This window comes from Globicephala melas, chromosome 2 (assembly GCF_963455315.2).
Source record: "Globicephala melas chromosome 2, mGloMel1.2, whole genome shotgun sequence".
NCBI lineage: Eukaryota > Metazoa > Chordata > Mammalia > Artiodactyla > Delphinidae > Globicephala > Globicephala melas.
Genome location: NC_083315.2, coordinates 148,732,385 through 148,753,811, shown reverse-complemented (window position 1 = coordinate 148,753,811; position 21,427 = coordinate 148,732,385). Strand labels below are relative to the sequence as shown.

General features: G+C 43.9%; 2 protein-coding genes across 2 annotated transcripts in view; one reads left to right on the top strand and one right to left on the bottom strand.

Moving 5' to 3' along the window:
• HEATR4 (HEAT repeat containing 4) overlaps positions 1-19,100 on the top strand; it is a 35,225-nt gene extending 16,125 nt beyond the window's left edge. Inside the window, exons 12-16 of the mRNA XM_030831642.3 lie at positions 833-1,022; positions 1,704-1,782; positions 3,111-3,270; positions 4,684-4,742; positions 18,903-19,100. Of these exons, the coding sequence (XP_030687502.1) occupies positions 833-1,022; positions 1,704-1,782; positions 3,111-3,270; positions 4,684-4,742; positions 18,903-19,061 (647 nt within the window). The 3' untranslated portion in view covers positions 19,062-19,100. The remainder of the gene's footprint in view (positions 1-832; positions 1,023-1,703; positions 1,783-3,110; positions 3,271-4,683; positions 4,743-18,902) is intronic.
• RIOX1 (ribosomal oxygenase 1) lies at positions 4,856-6,892 on the bottom strand. The gene has a single exon (XM_030831628.2). The coding sequence runs from the start codon at positions 6,832-6,834 to the stop codon at positions 4,861-4,863; it is 1,974 nt and encodes a 657-aa protein (XP_030687488.1). The 5' UTR covers positions 6,835-6,892; the 3' UTR covers positions 4,856-4,860.
• Positions 19,101-21,427: the final 2,327 nt, after the last annotated feature.

Below are 21,427 nucleotides of genomic sequence, written 5' to 3'. Positions count from 1 at the left end.
CGTATTTTAGTATAGATGATCCCCAGAACCTCTTTAGGAAGAGAGTAGAGCGTAAGGGAGGGGATAATCACAGCTTCTCAGAAGTTCCTTGCCTGAGAAATTAAAGATTATTTTCTTGTTCTTTTTAATTTTTAGTTAAGGCGTCTAGGTCTATGTCAAACGCTTTAAGGCAAAGGGCTGAAAGGACAATCCCTGCCAACAGAGTTAGGTATGAGTTCCAAGTAGGTATCCACTGTTGGATATACTTGCTTTCTCTGGAGGTTTCAACCATAGGACTCTGTAAAAGTCAGACCAGATTCAAGACTGCTACAAACCTAAAATCCTGCCCTCAAATTTCCTAGAGTTTCTTTTTAGGGATTTTTGGCATTGTTTCTCTCTGACAGTCTGGCAGGTCCCTTTAAGAATCTGCCCTGGGTTAAGCTGTGAAGTAATTGTGCCTTCTTTCCCCATTACCCTGCCTTGACTAGGTTGGTCTTCTGAGTTATCTATCCCATATCTCATTCCTAGATAAATAGGTAAATTAGTATATTCTCACATCCTAATGGACAAGGATGGCGTGGAATACCCCCCCCCCATTTCTGGGAATTCTCTGGGGATAATGTCCTATTCTAACCCATTCCTAAAATTCTAATGGTAATTGTCATCTAAAAGGGAAGGTAAAGACAAAATACTTAGTTTAGTATTTGCAATATTTAATTGCAAATTAAATAATTGCAAGTGGTTGCCTATACCTTATTATTATTATTTATTAATAAGGCCATTTCTGGATGCTAGGATATAGCAAGCTCAATCTTAAGTGACAGTGGAACACGCTGCCTTCTAATCTCTGCAGCTTTGGGACAAATTGGCCACGTGAATCCCCAACTGATAGACTCCCTGCTCTGGGCTATACACTATGAAGAATCACCAGGTGTACGACTAGAGGCTTGCCGTAGCATCCTAGCCCTCAAACTTCAAGGAGACCGAGTCAGGGACACCTTCCTAGACATGCTGCTCCTAGAGAACCATGATGCTGTTCTAAAGTAAGCACTAATCCTCTGGTTCCTGCCGTGACCTCTTTTACTGCCAACTCTCCCAACCTTGTTAACAGAGTATGTGCCTGCCTTTCCAGGCTGCTTAATGGCTGTAAAAAGCACAGGCTCACCTGGGCCATTCATCTACTGAGCAAGTGGGTAACAGAAAAACTGGCCTGAATTAGATTAAAAGTCAAGCTCATGTAGTTTACATACTTGTTCATCATCCCAGGTGGGTTTTTTTATTCAACTAACATTTATCAAGTGCCTACTTAGTGACGATAGGCTTTAGTGTCAAAAAGACCAGGATTTGAACCCCAGCTCAGACATGTGCTAGCTCTGTGAGTCTGGGTAAGTTACTTAAATTCTCTGAGCCCATTTTTTCATGTATCAAACGCAGACGGCACTCTGCCTTATGGGTCTGTGGTGATGAGTAATGAGATAACATGTTAGTACCTGTCATAAAGGTGTTCAATAAATAATATCTACTAGTACCTTCAAGTATATCATCTCAAAAACTACAGAGCACCCCTACAAGCTAAGCATCATACAATTTTTGCAAATAAAGCTCAGCAAAACTGCAGTTAGGATTGGAACTTAGGATTCTTGTCTGATTCCAAGTCCTGTATTTTCCACCTCCATGCTTTAAGGATAGGAAGAACAGCCTAAGAAGTCCTTCTTACCTTTCAGAGAAATTCACCATGCAATGAAGATACTCAACTTAGAAAATGAAGGAAACCAAGAAATGCTTCAGAAGATCAAGAACAGGGTAGATAAGTACAAGCTATGTTTTCAAGAAAAAATTCAGGGCTCTCAAGGGTTCCTCAGACCCCTTTTTTCCCCTAAGCATGTACGTACCCTCTTCCCCAACACAGAAATACTTTCTACAGCCCCAGATACAATATCTGACTTGAAGATACAAAATACATCTGTGCAAGATAGGATTATAAAATCCTACTAGTAAAAAGTAAAACAAAGCAAAAATCCCCTTAGGCCTGTCAAGTAGCCCTCAAAATCAGCTGTTTCTGAAATATTGTTTCCTTTCCTTCCCTTTTTTCCCCCACCATCCTCTAAACTCAAGTTCTTTCTTTTTTGCAGATAGGCATAAAGAAGGAATGAGGGACTGGAATAGGCCCCCTAGATTTTTTTTTTAATTAATTAATTTTTTTGGGCTGTGTTAGTTCTTCGTTGCTGCGCAAGGCTTTCTCTAGTTGCTGCAAGTGGGGGCTACTCTTCGTTGCGGCGCACGGGCTTCTCACTGCGGTGGCTTCTCTTGTTGAGGAGCATGGGCTCTAGGCACACGGGCTTCCGTAGTTGTGGCTCGCCGGCTCTAGAGCACAGGCTCAGTAGTTGTGGTGCACGGGCTTAGTTGCTCCGTGGCATGTGGGATCTTCCCGGACCAGGTCTCAAACCCATGTCCCCTGCATTGGCAGGTGGATTCTTAACCACTGCGCCACCAGGGAGGTCCCTAGATTTTCTTTTTCCTTCTAAACTTTCCTTAATTCCTAATCTGGGCTCTTTCACCAAAGGAACTCTAGCTGAACAGGTGGTTCTAATTTTTCAAAGCTGTTAGAGGAGATGAAAAATCGAGGGAAAAGGACTTTAAAAAGGCAAAAGAGGGCTTCCCTGGTGGCGCAGTAGTTGGGGGTCCGCCTGCCGATGCAGGGGACACGGGTTCGTGTCCCGGTCCGGGGGGGGTCCCACATGCCGCGGAGCGGCTGCGCCCGTGAGCCATGGCCGCTGAGCCTGCACGTCCGGAGCCTGTTGCTCTGCAGCGGGAGGGGCCACGGTGGTGAGAGGCCCGCGTACCGCAAAAAAAAAAAAAAAGGCAAAAGATTCTTCATATGATTCACAAAACCAATTTCACATCAAGCAAGCATTTCTTAGCAGATTCCTTTCATCATGTCCAAAAAGCTAAAGTAAATTTTTCAATAACAGATGTGAAAAATGTCCAACCAATATCACCAGAGAACAATGTTCTCAGGCATTTACATACCACCTAATACTAATAAGCATGATGCAATGCTACTTTATTAACGCTTTTTGATGATTTACAGCCTAGTATAGTTGTTTTTTTCAACATTTGTTCTGATTCAGATTCAAACACTAAGCCAAAAGGAACTGTTGATACAGAAAATATTCAAGATTGAGACAGTCATAGGAAAAGTGAAGGAGGAAGCAAAACGTGTTTACATGCAACCCAAACAAGGGCAAAAACCACTGAAATTCCATACTTTTCTCCAAGAAACTTTTCAGGGTAAGTTTTCTAGGGGTGGGTCCTATGCCTTGACTCCTTTAACAAGCCTTTTTCATGACTGGTTGTTTGGGGACTTAGTTGTGAGCCCTGTAGGATGAGAGCCAGGAAAGGACACTTTCTTTTCTTCTTGGCCACCATCCTCTCAGTCCTTCTGTTATCGTTTCCTTGTCCCCCTCCCCCAGGCTCTGATTTGCTATCTGCCCCTTAAAAAAAGAATGATGTAATTCTATCTGAACCAATTTGAAAGTTAGGTCAAAAAACGGACGCCTTAGAAAAACAAAACAAAAAACTGCCGTGTGTACGTCTGGTTAAGCACTCAGAAAAATCCTTGAAGCTTAATCTTGAATAGTAATATTACCTCTGGAAAGTGAGATTATACGTACATCTACGCTTTTGCAACTTTAAAAAAAAAACGATTTCATAAAGTTCTCAGCTTTACATAACTCAACCTATCAGTTACGGTGAAAGGATCTTAAAAGTTCCAGATACAACCTAAATGATGAGGTGTAGACATCAAGCTGTACCAAAACATACTTACAAAATCAGTGTGCCCAGGCGCAGCAGCAGCCTCAGGTCATTCAGCCAGCTGCCCACCAGCCACCACCCCAAACCCAGATCTTCTGCTTCCAAGTCCAGTGCTCTCTCTGGTACACCAGGCTCTTTTCCACCAACCATGAGAATATTCACTTGCCAGATTTGGGGAAGTTTCTTCCAACTGCCAGAAAAAAATGAGAGTGGAAAGTAACTTGAACACCAGCCTTCCCTCATGGCCAGCTTGCTACAAGTTGGCTGACTGAGGCCTATGACAGCACAACTAGGTGACATTCTGTCTCTTTGGGAGCAGTGCCAGCCACTGATGCAAGCAAGCACTGAGCAAAACCCTAATACACTTTTAAAAACATAACATACTCAAAACTTTTCTAATAGGATTGTGCTGTTTGGGGTTCGAGTAACATGATTAAAATGAATCAATTACCCCCAAAGTTGCAGAATTGGCCCCAATCCTACAACCGTCCCAAGTTACCTTTCACCTCAGCTGTTGATTTTCCCTATCGACCTCCCTCCTCCCACGTTTCTTCAGACCATGCCACATAAGAATCTAGCCCTAGAAAAAGGAAAACATTCTCTGGCATTTTAATAACTTTTCTAACTTTCACACAGACTCACAGTAACAAACAGGATACTGACCCCAACCCTCCCCCCAAACTGATGAAAGAGAACTCAAACGAAGGATGCAAATTCCAAATAAAAACTTCTAATGTCTCAAGCAGAGTAACACAGCAAATGCCACACAGTACACGGAAGCCTGAGGGTGATGATGAAGTTGGTACTCTCAAACGATCAGGAATCAGGGTTACTTCAGAACAAGCTCCTTCTTCCACCTCCAACTTCTGCTTTTACTTTTGTGCCTAGATGAGGTGGTGTTTCCTAGAAGACCGTCTGAGTTGTGTGACATTGAAGCAGTCATAAAGGTAAATGTAAGCACAGTCATGGTTATTAAGGTAAGAACGAATTTTCCCCCCCAAAAAAGTGGTGGTGGTAGGAGAGAATCACTACTGTCTTGTTTCTGGCAATCAAGGAGTAGCTAGTTCAGGTTAGAGGCATCTTGGTGAGCAGCAGCCCCTTGTCATATAACATGGTCGCCAGGGAAAGCTGGTCCTCCACACTGTCGCATGGCAAGTCCGCTACCCTCACAAACTCTGGGTAGGAGCGGAGCAGGAGTTCCATGGCATCAGCTTGCTGGGGGTATATCTCCAAGCACTTGGGCTCTTCCAGATGATAAACTCGGGAGTTTTCCACTGTATAATAGAGAAACAAATGGCCTCCCTCACCCACCAGCCGAGCTATACCATCCTGAAGCATGTGCACTTCTGTTTCTGTTGTCAACTGGGCCCCCACGTTTACGGGTTCCCCAGCCTCCCACCGAATTGGGAGCCCATAAACGCTTAGCGCCCTCTCCCTCTCAGTCAACACTGGGGGCAGAGAATCGTGGATGAAGTCTTTGGCTCTCTGGTCAGCCACAGCATCGACAGGGGCAAAGTGTCCCAAGCGGGCAACCAAGACCCGCACTTTCTCCATGAAAGCAGTTCTTCGCGGATCCTTAGACTCCGAATGCTGGGCCCCCATGTAATCCATAAAGTCTCGGGGCAGTCCCCTACGAAACTCCACATTTTCCTCCATTGCAGCCTGCACTGCCAGAGGCAGTACGGCCTCCAGGAAGTCGCCCCAGGTATTGCGCTGGTATGTGGACAAGGTCAGGTGCAGAGAGTGCACTCCATCCTGGCATTCGGCTTGGTGAATGAAGCCTCTGGGAAAATAGAGCAAATCTCCAGGTTCCAGCACCGTCTGCAGCACCGGCTCTCCTAGGTCGTCCTGACTGAAGTTGGGGCTGGATGTCAGGGCTAGTTCCTCGGTCGGAACCCGCGGTCGGTAGACCCGCCAGAGTTTCCTACCTTCCAGCTGCAGCACAAAAGCCTCGATATCGTCGTAGTGGGGGGCAAAGCCCTGCGAGTTGGGGGGCGTGAGGTAAACGTTGGAGCCTGCCATGCTTCCAAACTGCTCCTGGAGCACAGCCAAAAACTGCCACACGGTGGTGGAGAAAGCCTGCGGACAGAGGAGGCGCAGGGAGCAGCCGGCCCTGTACAGGGACCACGCGGCGGCGGGCAGGGCGCGGCCGGGTGGGTTCAGGGTCTCGCGCCGCCCACTGATGTAGCGCGCGGCGTCCAGGTGCTGCCCAAACTGCACCTCCTCGTCGCGCAGCATTGAGTCCAGATCGGCGGTAGAGAAAAGACCCTGGTAGTAGGTGTGGTCCTGCCGCCGCACCAGCACAGCCTCGCGCTCCCATAGGCGCCGGTAGAAATGGTCGGGCGGCATGGGCGCGATGAGCCACTCGAAGAGGCGCGCCGCCCGCCGCCGGCTGCTGGGGATGCGGTTCAGCTCAGCCAAGACGCGCTGCAGCGGGGAGTCCCAGGGCAGCTCCCCACCCGCGCTTTCCCCCTGCGGCCCCGACAGCGTCGCTGGAGCCACGGACGGCGGGGCGGCCGCCAAGTGCTGGGCAGAGCACAGCACGGCCGAGGTCTCCACCAAGCGCGGCGGGGGGCCCGAGGCCTGCACCAGGCGTGCCGGCAGGGCGGATGCCTCCACCAGGCGCGCCGGCGGGGTCTGCGCCTCCACCAAGCGCGCCGATGGGGTCTGCGCCTCCACCAGGGCGCGGGGAGTCTGCAGGGATCGGGACGCGGGCGAGGCCTCTAACAGCTCCGCGGGCCCGAGGTGGCCGTACGGCTCCCGCCGGGTCACATCCGAGAGGGCCGCCGCCCCTCCAGCCAGCGGGTCCCTGCGATCGTCGACCATCGACTCCACCCTCGAGTCCTCCGAGTCCTCGCTCGGCAGCGCCTGGGCCCTCAGCGCGGCCATCCGGGACGCGACACTTCTCCTCAGCTGCCTTCGGATCTTCCTGGGCCTCAGGGGCAGGGCCAGGACCGACCCGCTATGTGGCTGTGGCTGGCGCCGGCGCCTCAACCGCCCGCGCCTCGGCAGCCCAGCGCTAGCCCGGAGCCCGTCCATGGTCCTACCCTCTCCCGAGCCCAGCGGGAGATGCCGAGAAACCGGCTCAGGCAGTCGGCTTCCGCAGTGTACTCTGGGAAAGGGGTGGGCCTCCAGCCGCCTCTGGGTTGTCCCCGCCCACCATTCTTCCGCCGGCGCCTCCGGCTGGCCCCTTTAGAAAATGTTAATTCAATGCATGGCTTCCCGCTAGGGCGGCGGAGTCCCTGCCAAATTAACACGAATTCCATATTTAGGGGGCAGTTTACAAATCAAGTTGCCAGGGACTCCAGGAGAAAGAAAGTTAGCTACTGAACTTTTTCCTTCTAGTGTCTGCAAATTGCACTGTTCCTCGGGAGGTCCCCGTTTCTGAAAAACACGTTCCCCAGCAGCTTTGCATGAGAAAGCGCACAATTCTTGGTTTCAAGAAATGCCCTCAGGCAAAGTTCTAGGTTCAAATTTCGATCCGCCTGGGTCTCTTTACAGACTGATTGAAGCCCTAAATTCCTCCGCCTAACTTCCCTTCCTCCCCTCTCCATTACAAATTTTCAGTCATTGCTCTCTCTGAAAATGAAGCTACAGACTTTTCTACTTTTATTCTTTTTTTTATTTTTTTTTTTAATTTAACAAATGTTTACTGACTAGTAAGTGACAGACATTGCGATGGCATCGGAGTAACAATCATAGACAAGACAACGAAACAGACTATCACCTGCCTTCATGGGACACGTTTCAGAGGACACGATCAACCTGCAAGGAAATGCACACTTTCCTTTTTCTTCCCTTCATCTTTGCTAGTTTAATCCAGCTCAAACTTGAAGTTCATCTCCAAGGCTACTTCTTAATTAAACTGGAAAGGAATATTTTCTGACTTAATAATTCCATATTCAGTGAACATATGCTGACTCTACCTGCCCAGCATCCATCCCGGCCATCCACCCCCGCCCCCGCGACGAAAGACACTGAATTTCCTTTGAAGAACCATCCTGTGCTGGGACTCCACTTGGTCTCCAGAAGTGCTGCAGAACACAGTGAAAGCTCCCAGACTGTGGAAGGCCTGGCCACAATGATTGGCTTGTGCTTAACCAAGTGACCCAAGTTTCTCCAGTCAAAGTGACTCAGAGGAGCGTCACTATATATACAGGCTGCCTACGATTCTTTTTAGAGTCCACGTCTAGTGTTATCCTACTTCAGAAGGTCTTGAGAGGTGACCATATGCCAGGCGCTCTTCTAGACACCGGAGATGCAGAGGTGAGCGATATCCTCACTGTTTTTGGTGGCAGTTGAGCGTCCATCCAAAAAATTTCCTGTGTCCCCGAGCTGCTGCGGGAGACCAACTCTGAGTCCCACGTGTTCTCTCCAAGCTGCCCGTGCTGTTTAGGAAGAGCTGCGCGCAGCGTCTTGGTCCAGGGGAACTTTGGTCCCTCGTCAATCCAGTTCACTCGGGCGGCAGGGGTGGGGAGGGGGCCGACCTGCGCCTCCTCAGGGGAATCGGGGCCATTCTTTTTTTTTTTTTTTTTTTTTTTTTTGCGGTAAGAGGGCCTCTCACTGTTGTGGCCCCTTCCGTTGCGGAGCACAGGCTCCGGACGCGCAGGCTCAGCGGCCATGGCTCACGGGCCCAGCCACTCCGCGGCATGTGGGATCCTCCTGGACAGGGGCACGAACCCGTGTCCCCTGCAACAGCAGGCGGACTCTCAACCACTGCGCCACCAGGTAAGCCCCCGGGGCCATTCTGTATTCTTGATAACTGCCCTTCACACCCCCTCTGGGATTTTGTTTTATTAGCTACAACTTCTCTCTCCAGAATCTTCAAACTCACCTCCTCTGGACCTTAAATCGACTTCTTAAATCTGGGCCTCTCATTAACAGGCACTGTGGTAGGCATGAGGGTGCAATTGTTGAGAACATGGTCACTGTCCCCATGTAACTATTGTTGCTTTATACATAAAGATTACTTGTCTTCATTTGAAACATTTATGATAGATTACCAGGAATGGAATTGCTGGGTCAATTTAATTTTTGTGATTACTGTAGGGCAAGATAATTTTTGTGATTATTATAGGTTTTACCAAACTTCCTCCCAAAGAGTTTACAACCTTGCAAGCAATTATGAGCAGGTTAGACTACATGGCCTCTAGGGCCTTTTCTGTGTTTCTGTTTGATCTCTCAATCTTCTTCCTCACATTCCTATCCAAACCCTTGAGAAAGCATTTCGATTTTACCCCTACCCAGGTGTCACATCTACACTTTTAATTTCTCACATGGTCTATTACAGTGGTCCTCAAGTGAGGGCAATTTTGCCTTCCCAGGGAACACTCAAATATCGTATATTAACACATATATGTGGAATCTGAAAAAATTGGTATAGACGATCTTGTTTACAAAGCAGAAATAGAGACACAGGCATAGAGAACAAACCTATGGATACCAAGGGGGCAATGGGGGGGGTTGATGAACTGGGAGATTGGGATTGACATATATACACTATTGATACTATGTATAAATTAGGTAACTAATGAGAACCTACTGTATAGCACAGGGAACTCTACTCAATGCTCTGTGGTGACCTAAAGTGGAAGGAAATCCAAAAAAGAGGGGATATATGTATACATATAGGTGATTCACTTTGCTGTGCAGTAAAAACTAACACAACACTGTAAAGCAACTATACTCTAATAATGATTAAGAGAAAAAAAAAAAGAAATTGCAAACTCTACAGGCAGCTCAACATGTGGGTTTATACTGGGCCTTGATGAGAAACAATGTTGCTGGTTTCCCCTGCCATATTCTCTGGAACTCAGAACAAGAGACTTGATCAAGAATAGGAGAGAAACTTCAGTTCAAGAAAGAAGCCTTTTGACCTCATCAAACGTATAAGCTTTTGCACAGCAAAGGAGACCATAAACAAAACAAAAAGACAACCTACGTAATGAGAGAAAATATTTGTAATGTGACCAACAAGGGCTTAATTTCCAAAATATACAAACAGCTCATACAGCTAAATATTAGAAAAACAAAAAACCCAATCAAAAAATGGGCAGAGGGACTTCCTTAGTCATCCAGTGGGTAAGACTCAGCACTCCAATGCAGGGGGCCTGGGTTCGATCTCTGGTCGGGGAACTAGATCCCACATGCATGCCACAACTAAGACGTCCACATGCTGCAACTAAAAGATCCTACATGCTGCAACGAAGATCCCGTATGCTGCAGCTAAGACCCAGCGCAGCCAAAATAAATAAATAAAAATAAATAAATCTTTAAAAAAAAATGGGCAGAATACCTAAATAGATATTTCTGCAAAGAAGACATACAGATGGCCAAAAGGCACATGAACAGGTGTTCAACATCACTAATTATTAGAGAAATGCAAATCAAAACTGCAATGAGGTATCACCTCACACCAGTCAGAATGGCCATCATCAAAAAGTCTACGAATAATAAATGCTGGAGAGGGTGTGGAGAAAAGGGAACCCTCCTACACTGTAGGAGGGACTATAAGTTGGTGCAGCCACTATGGAGAACAGTATGGAGGGTCCTTAAAAAACTAAAAATAGAGCTACCATATGATCCAGGAATCCCACTCCTGGGCATATATCCAGAAAAGACAAAAACTCTATTTCGAAAAGACACATTCACCCCAATGTTCATAGCAGCACTATTTACAATAGCCAAGACATGGAAGCAACCTAAGTGTCCAAAAACGAATGGATAAAGAATATGTGGTGTATATATATATATATACCATAAAAAAGAATGAAATTATGCCATTTGGAGCAACATGGATGGACCTAGAGATTATCATACTAAGTGAAGTAAGTCAGACAAAGATCATATATCACTTTTATGTGGAATCTAAAAAAAATGATACAAAGGAACTTATTTACAAAACAGAAATAGACTCACAGACATAGAAAACAAACATGGTTACCAAAGGGGAAAGGGGAGAAGAGGGATAAATTAGGATCTTGAGATTAAGATTAAGATTAATATACAGGGGCTTCCCTGGTGGCGTAGTGGTTGGGGGTCTGCCTGCCGGTGCGGGGGACGTGGGTTCATGCCCCGGTCTGGGAGGATCCCACATGCCGTGGAGCGGCTGGGCCCGTGAGCCATGGCCGCTGAGCCTGGGCGTCTGGAGCCTGTGCTCCGCAACGGGAGAGGCTACAACGGGGAGAGGCCTGCATACTGCAAAAAGAAAAAAAAAAAAAAAAAAAAGATTAATATACACATTACTGTATATAAAATAGATAAACACCAAAGTCCTACTGTTTAGCACAGGGAATTATATTCAATACCTGTGATAACCTATAATGGAAAAGAACCTGAAAAAGAATATGTATATATCAGAATCACTTTGCTGTACGCCAGAAACTAGCACAACCTTTTAAATCAACTATATTTCAAAAAAAAAAGGAAAGAAAGAAGCCTTTTAATTCTACCTAGTGGGCCTTCTACATTGCCTCCCAAATGTTTTTCAAACTGCTTTGGGGAAAGTAATAAATGTTTGTGATTAAAAAAAAAAAATGGGGCTTCCCTGGTGGCGCAGTGCTTGAGAGTCCGCCTGCCGATGCAGGGGACACGGGTTCGTGCCCCAGTCCGGGAAGATCCCACATGCTGCAGAGCGGCTGGGCCCATGAGCCATGGCCGCTGAGCCTGCGCGTCCAGAGCCTGTGCTCTGCAACGGGAGAGGCCACAACAGTGAGAGGCCCGCGTACAGAGGAAAAAAAAAGGTCCACATCAAAAAAATCTTAAATAAAAATAAGTACCCTTATTAAAGCCCATTTCACATTCCATCTCCTCCCCAAAGGCTCTCCCATCTCCCTAGTCACAGGAGAACTTTGGCCCTTTCACATTGCTTTAGCACATTGTGCATGTATTGGTGTATTATATATCAGATTCCTTCTTAAACTTCCTAAACTGTAAACTCCTTCGAGCAAAGGACTTCCTTATGCCTCTTTCTCTTGCTTTTAGCACACTGCTCTTCACAGAGAAGATGCACAGGAAATGTTTGTGGGAAGCAGACCAACCAGAATTGAGTCCCTGCTACTCATTATCTGTGGCATTAGCTCAGTCAAGTTACTCTCTCAGATCTCGGTAATCTCATCTGTAAAGTAGGAGTAGTCATTGAACATACTTCTTCATAGATGTATGGAGAAAATAATGTTTTATTGTGAGCATAAAATAATGCATGCAAGGCACTTAGCACAGGATCTGGTACAGATCTAAACACTTAAAAAATTGTAGCTATAATTTATTATTATGGAGCAAGGACCTGTATGATGGCTTTTGTGCCTCTGGCCTAGTTCAGAGAAACTAGGAGTGGGGGAGTCAGAGAAGTTCTTGAATTGGCCAGGATGACAGCATGGGATGGGAAGATTAAGACTATTTTTGCCTGTGCCCTGTGGAAGTTTAAATGGGTGAGTGGGACCGTTTCAGACAAGGCCATCGTGTGAGGTATCGCTCTGCACAAAGTTACCTGGCCAAGGGCCAGAGTAGGGTCTGAAACCAACCGATGTTATCCTCGAAAGTCCTGTGCCCTACTCTAGGGCTGCAGTGTCTGGAGGAAGGGCCAGCAGAGGGGGAGCCCTCTTCCTAATTGACATACAGGCTGTGTGTGCTGGCCAGACCCTGATATCAGATTCCCCAGGGAAATATTGCAGAGGGCAGGTCAAGGATGGCACTGGGAGGTTTCATTGCTTTTTCAAAGGGAGCGGTTTTCAATAGACAGTGGACACATCCTGTAGTGAACTGGGGGGATGAGCTATGCTTCTCTGCTGGCAAAGCTGGGAAACACTGGGCTTAGCTAGACGAGAGCTGTAAATTTGTCTTTTCCACATCCTGTACAATATCTCCTCCTCTTAGTCTTTCCTGTGACGTCATCCTTTTCTTTCTTCAACATTTTGTGATTTCCTCAAGTAAAGAATGTTGTTGCTATCTGTCTTCTAGTTTCCCTTGTGACTGGGAGACACCTTTTGGAGACTGACTTACTTTTAATTTCATCATTTTCCTGTGGCTCTACTTAGTTCAACAAAAGCAGCTATTAATAACCATTTTCAGGAATATATTTACTGGGACTTCCCTGGCGGCGCAGTGGTTAAGAATCCGCCTGCCAATGCAGGGGACACAGGTTCGATCCCTTATCCAGGAAGATCCCACATGCCACAGGGCAACTAAGCCCGAGCGCCACAACTACTGAGCCAGCGCTCTAGAGCCCGCAAGCCACAACTACTGAGCCTGCGCACCTAGAGCCCGTGCTCCACAACAAGAGAAGCCACCGCAAGGAGAAGCCTGCGCACCGCATCGAAGAGTAGCCCCTGCTCCTCACTGCAACTAGAGAAAGCCCGTGCACAGCAACGAAGACCCAACACAGCCAAAAAAAAGAAAGAAAAAGAAAAAGAAATATATTTACTGACATGGAATAATGTTCTCAATATATCATTGAATAAGAAAAAAAGCAGACAAAATAAGTATTATGGTAGGATCCCATTTGGGAGATATATATGTGTGTGTCGATATGTATGTGTATTTCTATCTATCTATACATCCATCCATATATACGTACTACTGAAAAAAGTTTGGGAGTCTTTATGCCACAATATTTAACAGTGATCGTCTTTGGATGGTGGGATTCCAGGTGATTTTTATTTTCTTCTTCTTTGCATATTTGCCTGGTCTGGGTTTTCTACATTGTACATATCATTTGTGCAATTAAAAATATAGTGTTTTTTTTGGAATTCCCTAGCAGTCCAGTGGTTAGGACTCTGTGCTTCCACTGCAGGGGCAAGGGTTCCATCCCTGGTTGGGGAACTCAGAACCCGCAAGCTGTGGGGCACGGCCAAAAAAAAAAAAAGAAAAACATATATAGTGTTTTTTTAAACAACAAACTTCACTCTCCCTAATTCATTTCATTTCTTCTGATCTCTAATCATTGCTTGCCTTGCTCTTATTTTTTTGAATTGATATTATCTTTGTTTAATGAAAGAAATTTGACATTGAGATTACAGAAGTTACTAATTGTTCATCAGAGAAGCTGCTGTAGAAAAGAGGTTGAATAGAGCCAATCCCATGTTTAAATCTACATAGAATGATCTGAATCCTCTCAGAAAAGTTATCTCCCCCACCAAATCCCATTGTTAGATAGTTATACCTTTGGATAAGTCATTGCCTTTTTCATTCATTCTTTATTTAAAATTCAAATACACTGGGAAGGTGTAATAATTTGCCAGGGCTGCCATAACAAAGTACCACAGACTGGCTGACTTTAACAACAGAAGTTTATTTTCAGAAAACAATTTCTGGAGGCTAGAAGTCCAAGATCAAGGTGTTGGCAGGGCTGTTTTCTGGGGCCTCTCTCCTTAGCTTGTGGATGACTGCCTTCTCCCAATCTTTACATGGTCTTCCCTCTGTACAATTCTGTGTTAAAATTTCTCCTTTTCATAAGAAAGAACATCAGTCATATTAGATTAGGGTCCATTTTTACAATCTCATTTTAACTTAATAACCTCTTTAAAGACCATATCTTCAAATACAGTCACATTCTGAGGTACTGGGGGTTAGAACTTCAACACATGAATTTTGGGAGACACAATTTATCCCATAACAGAGGGGTGATATACACTAAGTCACAAATTCCTTTAAGCACTTTTCCTTTTTAAAGGAAGGATAACATGATAAGTTGTTGAAAGGGGGATAGGGAGAAAAAGAAATTAAAGAAAAAAGAAAAACAAGCGTCCAGGGTAGTGGTTCTCAGCCCAAGATGATTTTGCCCCCCCTCCCTTCCAGGGGACATTTGGCAATATCGAGAGACAGTTTTGATTGTCACAACAGGGGAGATGCTACTGGCATCTAATGCGTAGAGGCCAGAGATGCTGCTAAACATCCTGCAATGTGCAGTACAGCCCCACAACAAAGAATTATCCGGCCCTAAATGTACCAAGGTTGAGAAACCCTAGGATAAACTTTTGGATGACCCCATCAACATAAAAGTGTGGATATCTTTGATCCAGTAATACTGCTTCTAGGAATCTATCCTACAGAAATATTCATCCATGTGTACAAACATATATAGATATAGAGATAGAGAGAGAGATAGAGACAGAGATATATACAGATGCTCATTGCTTATCATTTCAAAATTGGAAATGACTCAAATGTCGACTAAGTTTCAAGAATTCTTGTTAAAAATAATGACTAGGAAAGATGTTGAAAATATATTGTAAACTGAAAAATCAAATTGCAGCACAACATATATGTTGTCCCTTTTTTAAAAAATCCATATACATTTATATATAGTTTCTTTAAAACCACATATGTTGTATTTGTGTGTGTGACTGCACAGTTGAATATTTGAAGTCAGAGGTTGTCTCTGGGGAATGGCATTATTGGCAATAGAAGAACTTTCATGTTTAACTTTATACATTTGTGAATAATTTTGCTTAAGACCTCAAGGATATAGGACTTTGCTTTGGCAAATGTGAGACAGATTACAGTCTAACTTTGAGACTACTGACTCACTAATTTGTAAAACTATTTTACCAAATTACTGTAAATTAGGGATCAACAAATTATAACTCTCAGGTCAAATCTGGCCTGACTTCTGTTTTTACACACCCTGTGGACTAAGAATGATTTTCATATTTTTAAATGGTTGAAAAAAATCAAAAGAAGAATAATATTTTCTGAAATAAAATGTGTACAAAACTCAAATTTCAGTGCCCACAGATAAATTTTATTGGAATACAACCACACTCATTCATTACAAACTGTCTGTGGCTACTCTCATACTACAATAGCAGAGCTGAGCAGTTTTGACACAGGCCATCAGGCCCACAAAGCCTAAAATATATATTATTAATATTTGGCCCTTCACAGAAGTCTGCCAAGTCCCGCAGAACATCATGTAAGATGCTGTCTAGGATGTTGAACTTCCAACTCTTTTGCTCATGGACCCTCTAAAAGAATTGTGAAAAGCTACGTCACGTCTTCACCTTTTTTCATTGGCATCAAACATTTTTTTTAAGTTTAAATAGACACAAAGCATCTAATTTCTAACATCTACATAGTCCAGCATTTATATATATTGATATTTTAAATTAAAACTGTTACATCAGGCTTCCCTTGTGGCGCAGTGGTTGAGAGTCCGCCTGCCGATGCAGGGGACGCGGGTTCGTGCCCCGGTCCGGGAAGTTCCCACATGCCGCAGAGCGGCTGGACCCATGAGCCATGGCCGCTGAGCCTGCGCGTCCGGAGCCTGTGCTCCGCGACGGGAGAAGCCACAGCAGTGAGAGGCCCGCATACCGCAAAAAACCCCCACAAAAAACTGTTACATCACTTTAAACATCCAACTAAATCTATAACAGTTCGATACCTACCATCATCCATTTAAAAAAATTATAAAATAAACAAGCTCTTCTTTGAAGTTGAAAATTTAATGTCTTTTTTTAAGCTTACATTTCCATTTTGAAATAACTTCCAGACAATTTTATTCTAATATACTATATGTTTATGCTTGAAAATATTTTTCATCATCATAACACTGTCTGTAACAAAAATATGTATTTAAATTGAGGTTACGGTTATATTCTCTTGTCATAGTCTGGGTTTTTCCTGGGATTCCCTGACCTCCTAAATGATTTTCTTTTTAATTTGTATTCATTAAGTTTCATTCTTGTGCTGTATAGTTCTACGGGTTTTCACAAATGCATAATGCCATGTATCCACCATTTCAGTATCATGCAGAATAGTTTAACCACACTATAAATCTTCTGTGCTTCCTCTTTTCCATCCTCTCTTCCTCCCCGCAAACAACTGACAATCAGTGATCTTCTTATTATCTCTGTAGTTCTGCCTTTTCTAGAATGTCATATAATTAAAATCATACATATGTAGCCTTTTCAGGCTAACTTGTTTCACTTAGCGATACATGTTCAAGGAGGTTCACCCAAGTCTTGTGGCTTGAGAGCTTATTTCTTGTCTGTGAACAATATTTCATTGTATGGATATACCACACTTTGTTTTTCATTTCACCTACTGAAGGTTGATTCTGGTTTTTAATGATTATGAATAAAGTTGCTACAAACATTCATGTGCAGGTGAGACTTACAAATTAAAAGTTAAAATGATATGACCCGTCACAATTGATTTATTCAATTTTTTAAGTAATGAAAAACAAGATAATAAATAATGTGTTGGTTCTTTTTCCTTAAATAGCAAAAATACAATATAATATGTAGCTAAAATTGTAAGTTATTTGTGAAATAAGAAATATTATACAAGGCATGGTGTTCTCTCTGCATATATGTAAGTGGGCATATATCAAACTTTGGGGTTAGGCTTTTGAGATTAATTAAAGAATAGTCAAGTATGGGTTGGCCAAAAAGTTCGTTCGGGTTTTTGTACCATCTTATGGGAAAAACCCGAATGAACTTTTTGGCCGACCCAATATAAAAAATCAGAAATAATCCCATTAAATTCATTAGACATCATAATAAAATTTTTCCTATTTATTTAATGAAGGAGGAAGATATATACATACACAAGGGACTTCCCTGGCGGTCCAGGGGTTAAGACTCCATGCTTCCACTGCAGGAGGCACAGGTTTCATCCCTTGTTGGGGAACTAAGATCCTGCATGCTTCACAGCATGGCCAAGAAATAAATTAATTAAATTAAAATTTAAAAAAATTCACCATTTGTAGTACCACTAGAGGTTTGCTCCCTGCAAATACACAATTCTGATGTATTCTATTTTGCTTGATCCTATCACAAAAGAAAAACATGGTGCATTTATTTATAATGCAGTTTTCCTGCACCACCACATTCTGGTAAGGAGCTCCAAAGACTGCAAAAATTCCAAATTCAAACCTGGTCTTTTTGTCAATGTAGGTGATAGTATGTATTTTAGTTAACAGTTTGGGGACTTCCCTGGTGGTCCAGTGGTTACGACTCCGTGCTCCCAATGCAGGAAGCCCGGGTTCGATCCCTGGTCAGGGAAATAGATCCCGCATGCCACAACTAAGACGCGGTGCGGCCAAGTCAATAAATATATATATATATTTTTAAAAAGTTTGGGGCTTCCCTGGTGGTGCAGTGGTTGAGAGTCCGCCTGCGATGCAGGGGACACGGGTTCAGTGCCTTGGTCCGGGAAGATCCCACATGCCGCGGAGCGGCTAGGCCCGTGAGCCATGGCCGCTGGGCCTGCGAGTCCGGAGCCTATGCTCCGCAACGGGAGAGGCCACGACAGTGAGAGGCCCGCGTACCACAAAAAAAAAACAAAACAAAACCGTTTGTTAGCTTGATTTTTAAAAAATATTTATTTATTTATTTGGCCGCGCCCAGTCTTAGAAGATCCTGCGGCACGCGGGATCTTTTAGTTGCAGCATGCGGGATCTAGTTCCCTGACCAGGGATCAAACCGGGAGCCCTGCAGTGGGTGGGAGTCTTAGCCACTGGACCACCAGGGAAATCCCTACTAGCTTGATTTATAACATTTAAATATTTAGACGTTTAGTAAATGGAATTCCATTTGTATTTTGGCCCTAAGCTAAGAATAAATTTGGGAATGAGATAGATAACTCTCTTACTATTTCATAGAGTAATACAGAAACCTAGATTAACATTAGAACAGCCTAGATGCCTGGGAATGCTTTAACCTAGGTACAAACTCAACTACGGCCATCACTACTTTGGTTTATAAGGTGAAAATAGAGCAGCGCTGTGTCCCCAGGGGCTGTTCACCCTGAGTGAATCCACCTTAGCACACATGAAGAATAAAGCTCTTTAGTCATTGCTACTACAGTTCCCATAGCTGCTGCTACGACTACATATTAATAAAGACATAGAAAACACAGGCTAACCCCAAAGATCACCGTGTGGAGGTCCAAGCATTGGGTGGGAAATTCAGGCATATTCTCCACATTAGGCTGCTGACTGCAATCAAAACAGGCAGGTCTTGGACTCATAGATTCTATTCTTTCATTTATTATGGTAGTTCACAGAGCTATTCTGATAAAACCATGGCTGAAGAGGCTTTCTCTTTGGATCTGTCACATGAGACCACATTTTGCACATGCGCTCACATGTTAATATCTCTCTGCAGCCTGTGAGGCCCCGCACACCAAATCCCTGGTCACAGAGTCCAGTCCCGGGCCTAAGCACAAGAAGCAGAGGTCATTCATCACTTGTCAAAGATCTACGCACTGCCCGGGAAAAAAGAATTGCGATGGGACCATTTGGATCTGACAACCAAGATCTCTAGCTAAGTAAAAACTCAAGTTTTTTCCAGGGTCGTGTCCTCTTCCCCTAGAAGGAAAGGTAATTATTTCTGGGATGAGCCCTTCTCTTGCTCCAAGACACAGGCAGCAGTGGACCTAGTCACATTCTTCTCTTTAACTGATGTTGTGTATCTCTTTGTCATTATGTTTATAAAGAAAAATCTGTTTAACAGTAAACCTGGCTCTTTAATGTGCACCATTTACACAGAGGGTTAAAGAAAATTGACAACACATTAGGTGACAGTCCATATTTTTCCATAACCCAGAAAAGTCCTATATTAAATATAGGTCAGAACTCCAAATTTTACTAGAATAGAAATATTCAAAGACCCAGAATCTTTTGTAAGCTATACAAAGAGCCCTTTGAAACCCAAACTAGAATCCCATTAATCTAGGAAAGAAAATCTTAAGTGATGTTTTCTATCTACAAGTCTAGTCTTGTTTTAGAGCAAGTTCTTTAACTGCAGCCCAGAAGGCAATAAGGAAGCCATGTCACTGGACTGTTACAAGAAAACAGAGCTAGTACAATATTTTCCACCTTGTACTGTGTGGGTGGGTGTGAACACTTTTAGATCCCTAGGAAGCATTGCTGCAGTTTCACAAGGCTGATTAGCAATTCTCATGAGCCTCCTTAATGTACTTAATGCTTAAAAGATTAAGGCATCATGGGAGAGTTACAAACGGTATCTGTATCCTAAGCTGGGATCCCGTAAGAGCACACAATATCCAAAAAATTGCCATGGAAGAGGAAAGATTCAGAACTCATGGTAGCAGAACTCATCCAGCTTTCTTTCCTAAATATTGATTGCTGTTTACACCCTAAATAGCTTTGGGACATTCAGTGATTAAAATAAAGCCAATATTAATTTCTCTCTCCATTTTTCTCCCCCTAATCAGATCCTCTCTTCTGGTTGCACTGTTACGATCAGAAATATAAAAAGCAATAATTTCCACTATGAACACCTAGCAGCTATTGAACATGGGGGAAAAAAGAACTTTGGGGGGATATCAGTTAAGTATGTAAAAGAAAATCTTCCCTTTTCCTGACTCATGTAACCCATGTTTTTATTTATTAATTTACACACTTCAAGTTAAATACTAATCCAAAAAGCACCATCACATACATCAAAATTATTTCCACATCTATCAAGTCTGAAGATTCTGAGATCTGGCTGCCATGAGACATTTGAGACAATAAATAATTCTGTGTGAGTACTTTCTCAGCCCTTCTATCTTTGACTTTGTCATTTCATAATGAAAGGACTTTATTGTGCTCTCTGCATCACTGGCAGGAACAAGAAGCCTGAACGGAACCCTTCAGTCAGTCAGCAAGGCCAAACAGAGGGTCTATTAGGCCTTCGGTACTCTGGGAGATGTAGCAGAAGCAGCAGAAATGGCCCTTGTCTTTGAGGAGTGTACAAAGGGTTCTATAAAACACACATATAAGAACCTTTGAAAGACAGTATGCTTAATCTAGTAGGAATTGTGGGGTACACAGAAGATGTGTTGTAGGAGTCCAGGGGAGAAGGGCGCTGGAGTAGTCATGGGTCTCAGGGATAGCACGAGCCTTAGATAGAGTGAGGGGAGGAGGGAAGATCTTCCAGGTGGGGGGAAGGACACGAGAAAAGCTGGAGGATGGAACTCGGCAGGGCTCCACGACATCTCCATTTTCCTCTTGTGTTTCCAAATCGGTTCACTTGTTGCTTCACAATAAAGAAGCAGGTCATCCATTCTCCTTGCCCTTGTGCTTTCTAGCTGTATCTATTCATATTAATAAACTGTTATAATGACAAAATATTCCAGAGATCCTTGCCTGTCCTTCCAGACTGAGGCAGTTGTAGGAGAGTTTTCCCACACAGAATGTTTTGGCTGTCTCCTTTCCATTGCTCTTTCCATTTTTCGTCTCCTTTCTTCTGCCACAGACATTCGCTAACTCCACAGGTTGATTAGACAAGGGATTGCTGCCTATCCTACTTTAAAAGGAAGCTTCTGTTTGGCCCAATTTGTGGGAGAAACACTATGCTGACCTTCTCTTTGTCGAGATCTAGAGAAATTTTCCATTTTTCAGCTAAGATTCATGTCCTTATTAGTTTACATATTCCTTCTAAGTTAGCATCCCTTAGTGAACTACATCAACAGAAATCTTCCGGACCAGACTAACAGCAAAGGGAGGGCGGTGGGTCGAAGGAAAACACCTGCGTTAGAATTTGTTCTTTAGAATTTGTTCTCTCCCATCCCACAACCTCCCATTGGTTATCACTTAATCCTCCCACTCCATCGTATCCTTTCTGGAAGAGCTATACTGTCAACAAATAGTTACCAAATGCATGTATTATACTTAGGCATCATG

Excerpts from the sequence above, each read along its gene's own strand:
- RIOX1 (XM_030831628.2), bottom strand. The coding sequence starts at position 6,834 with ATGGACGGGCTCCGGGCTAGCGCTGGGCTGCCGAGGCGCGGGCGGTTG.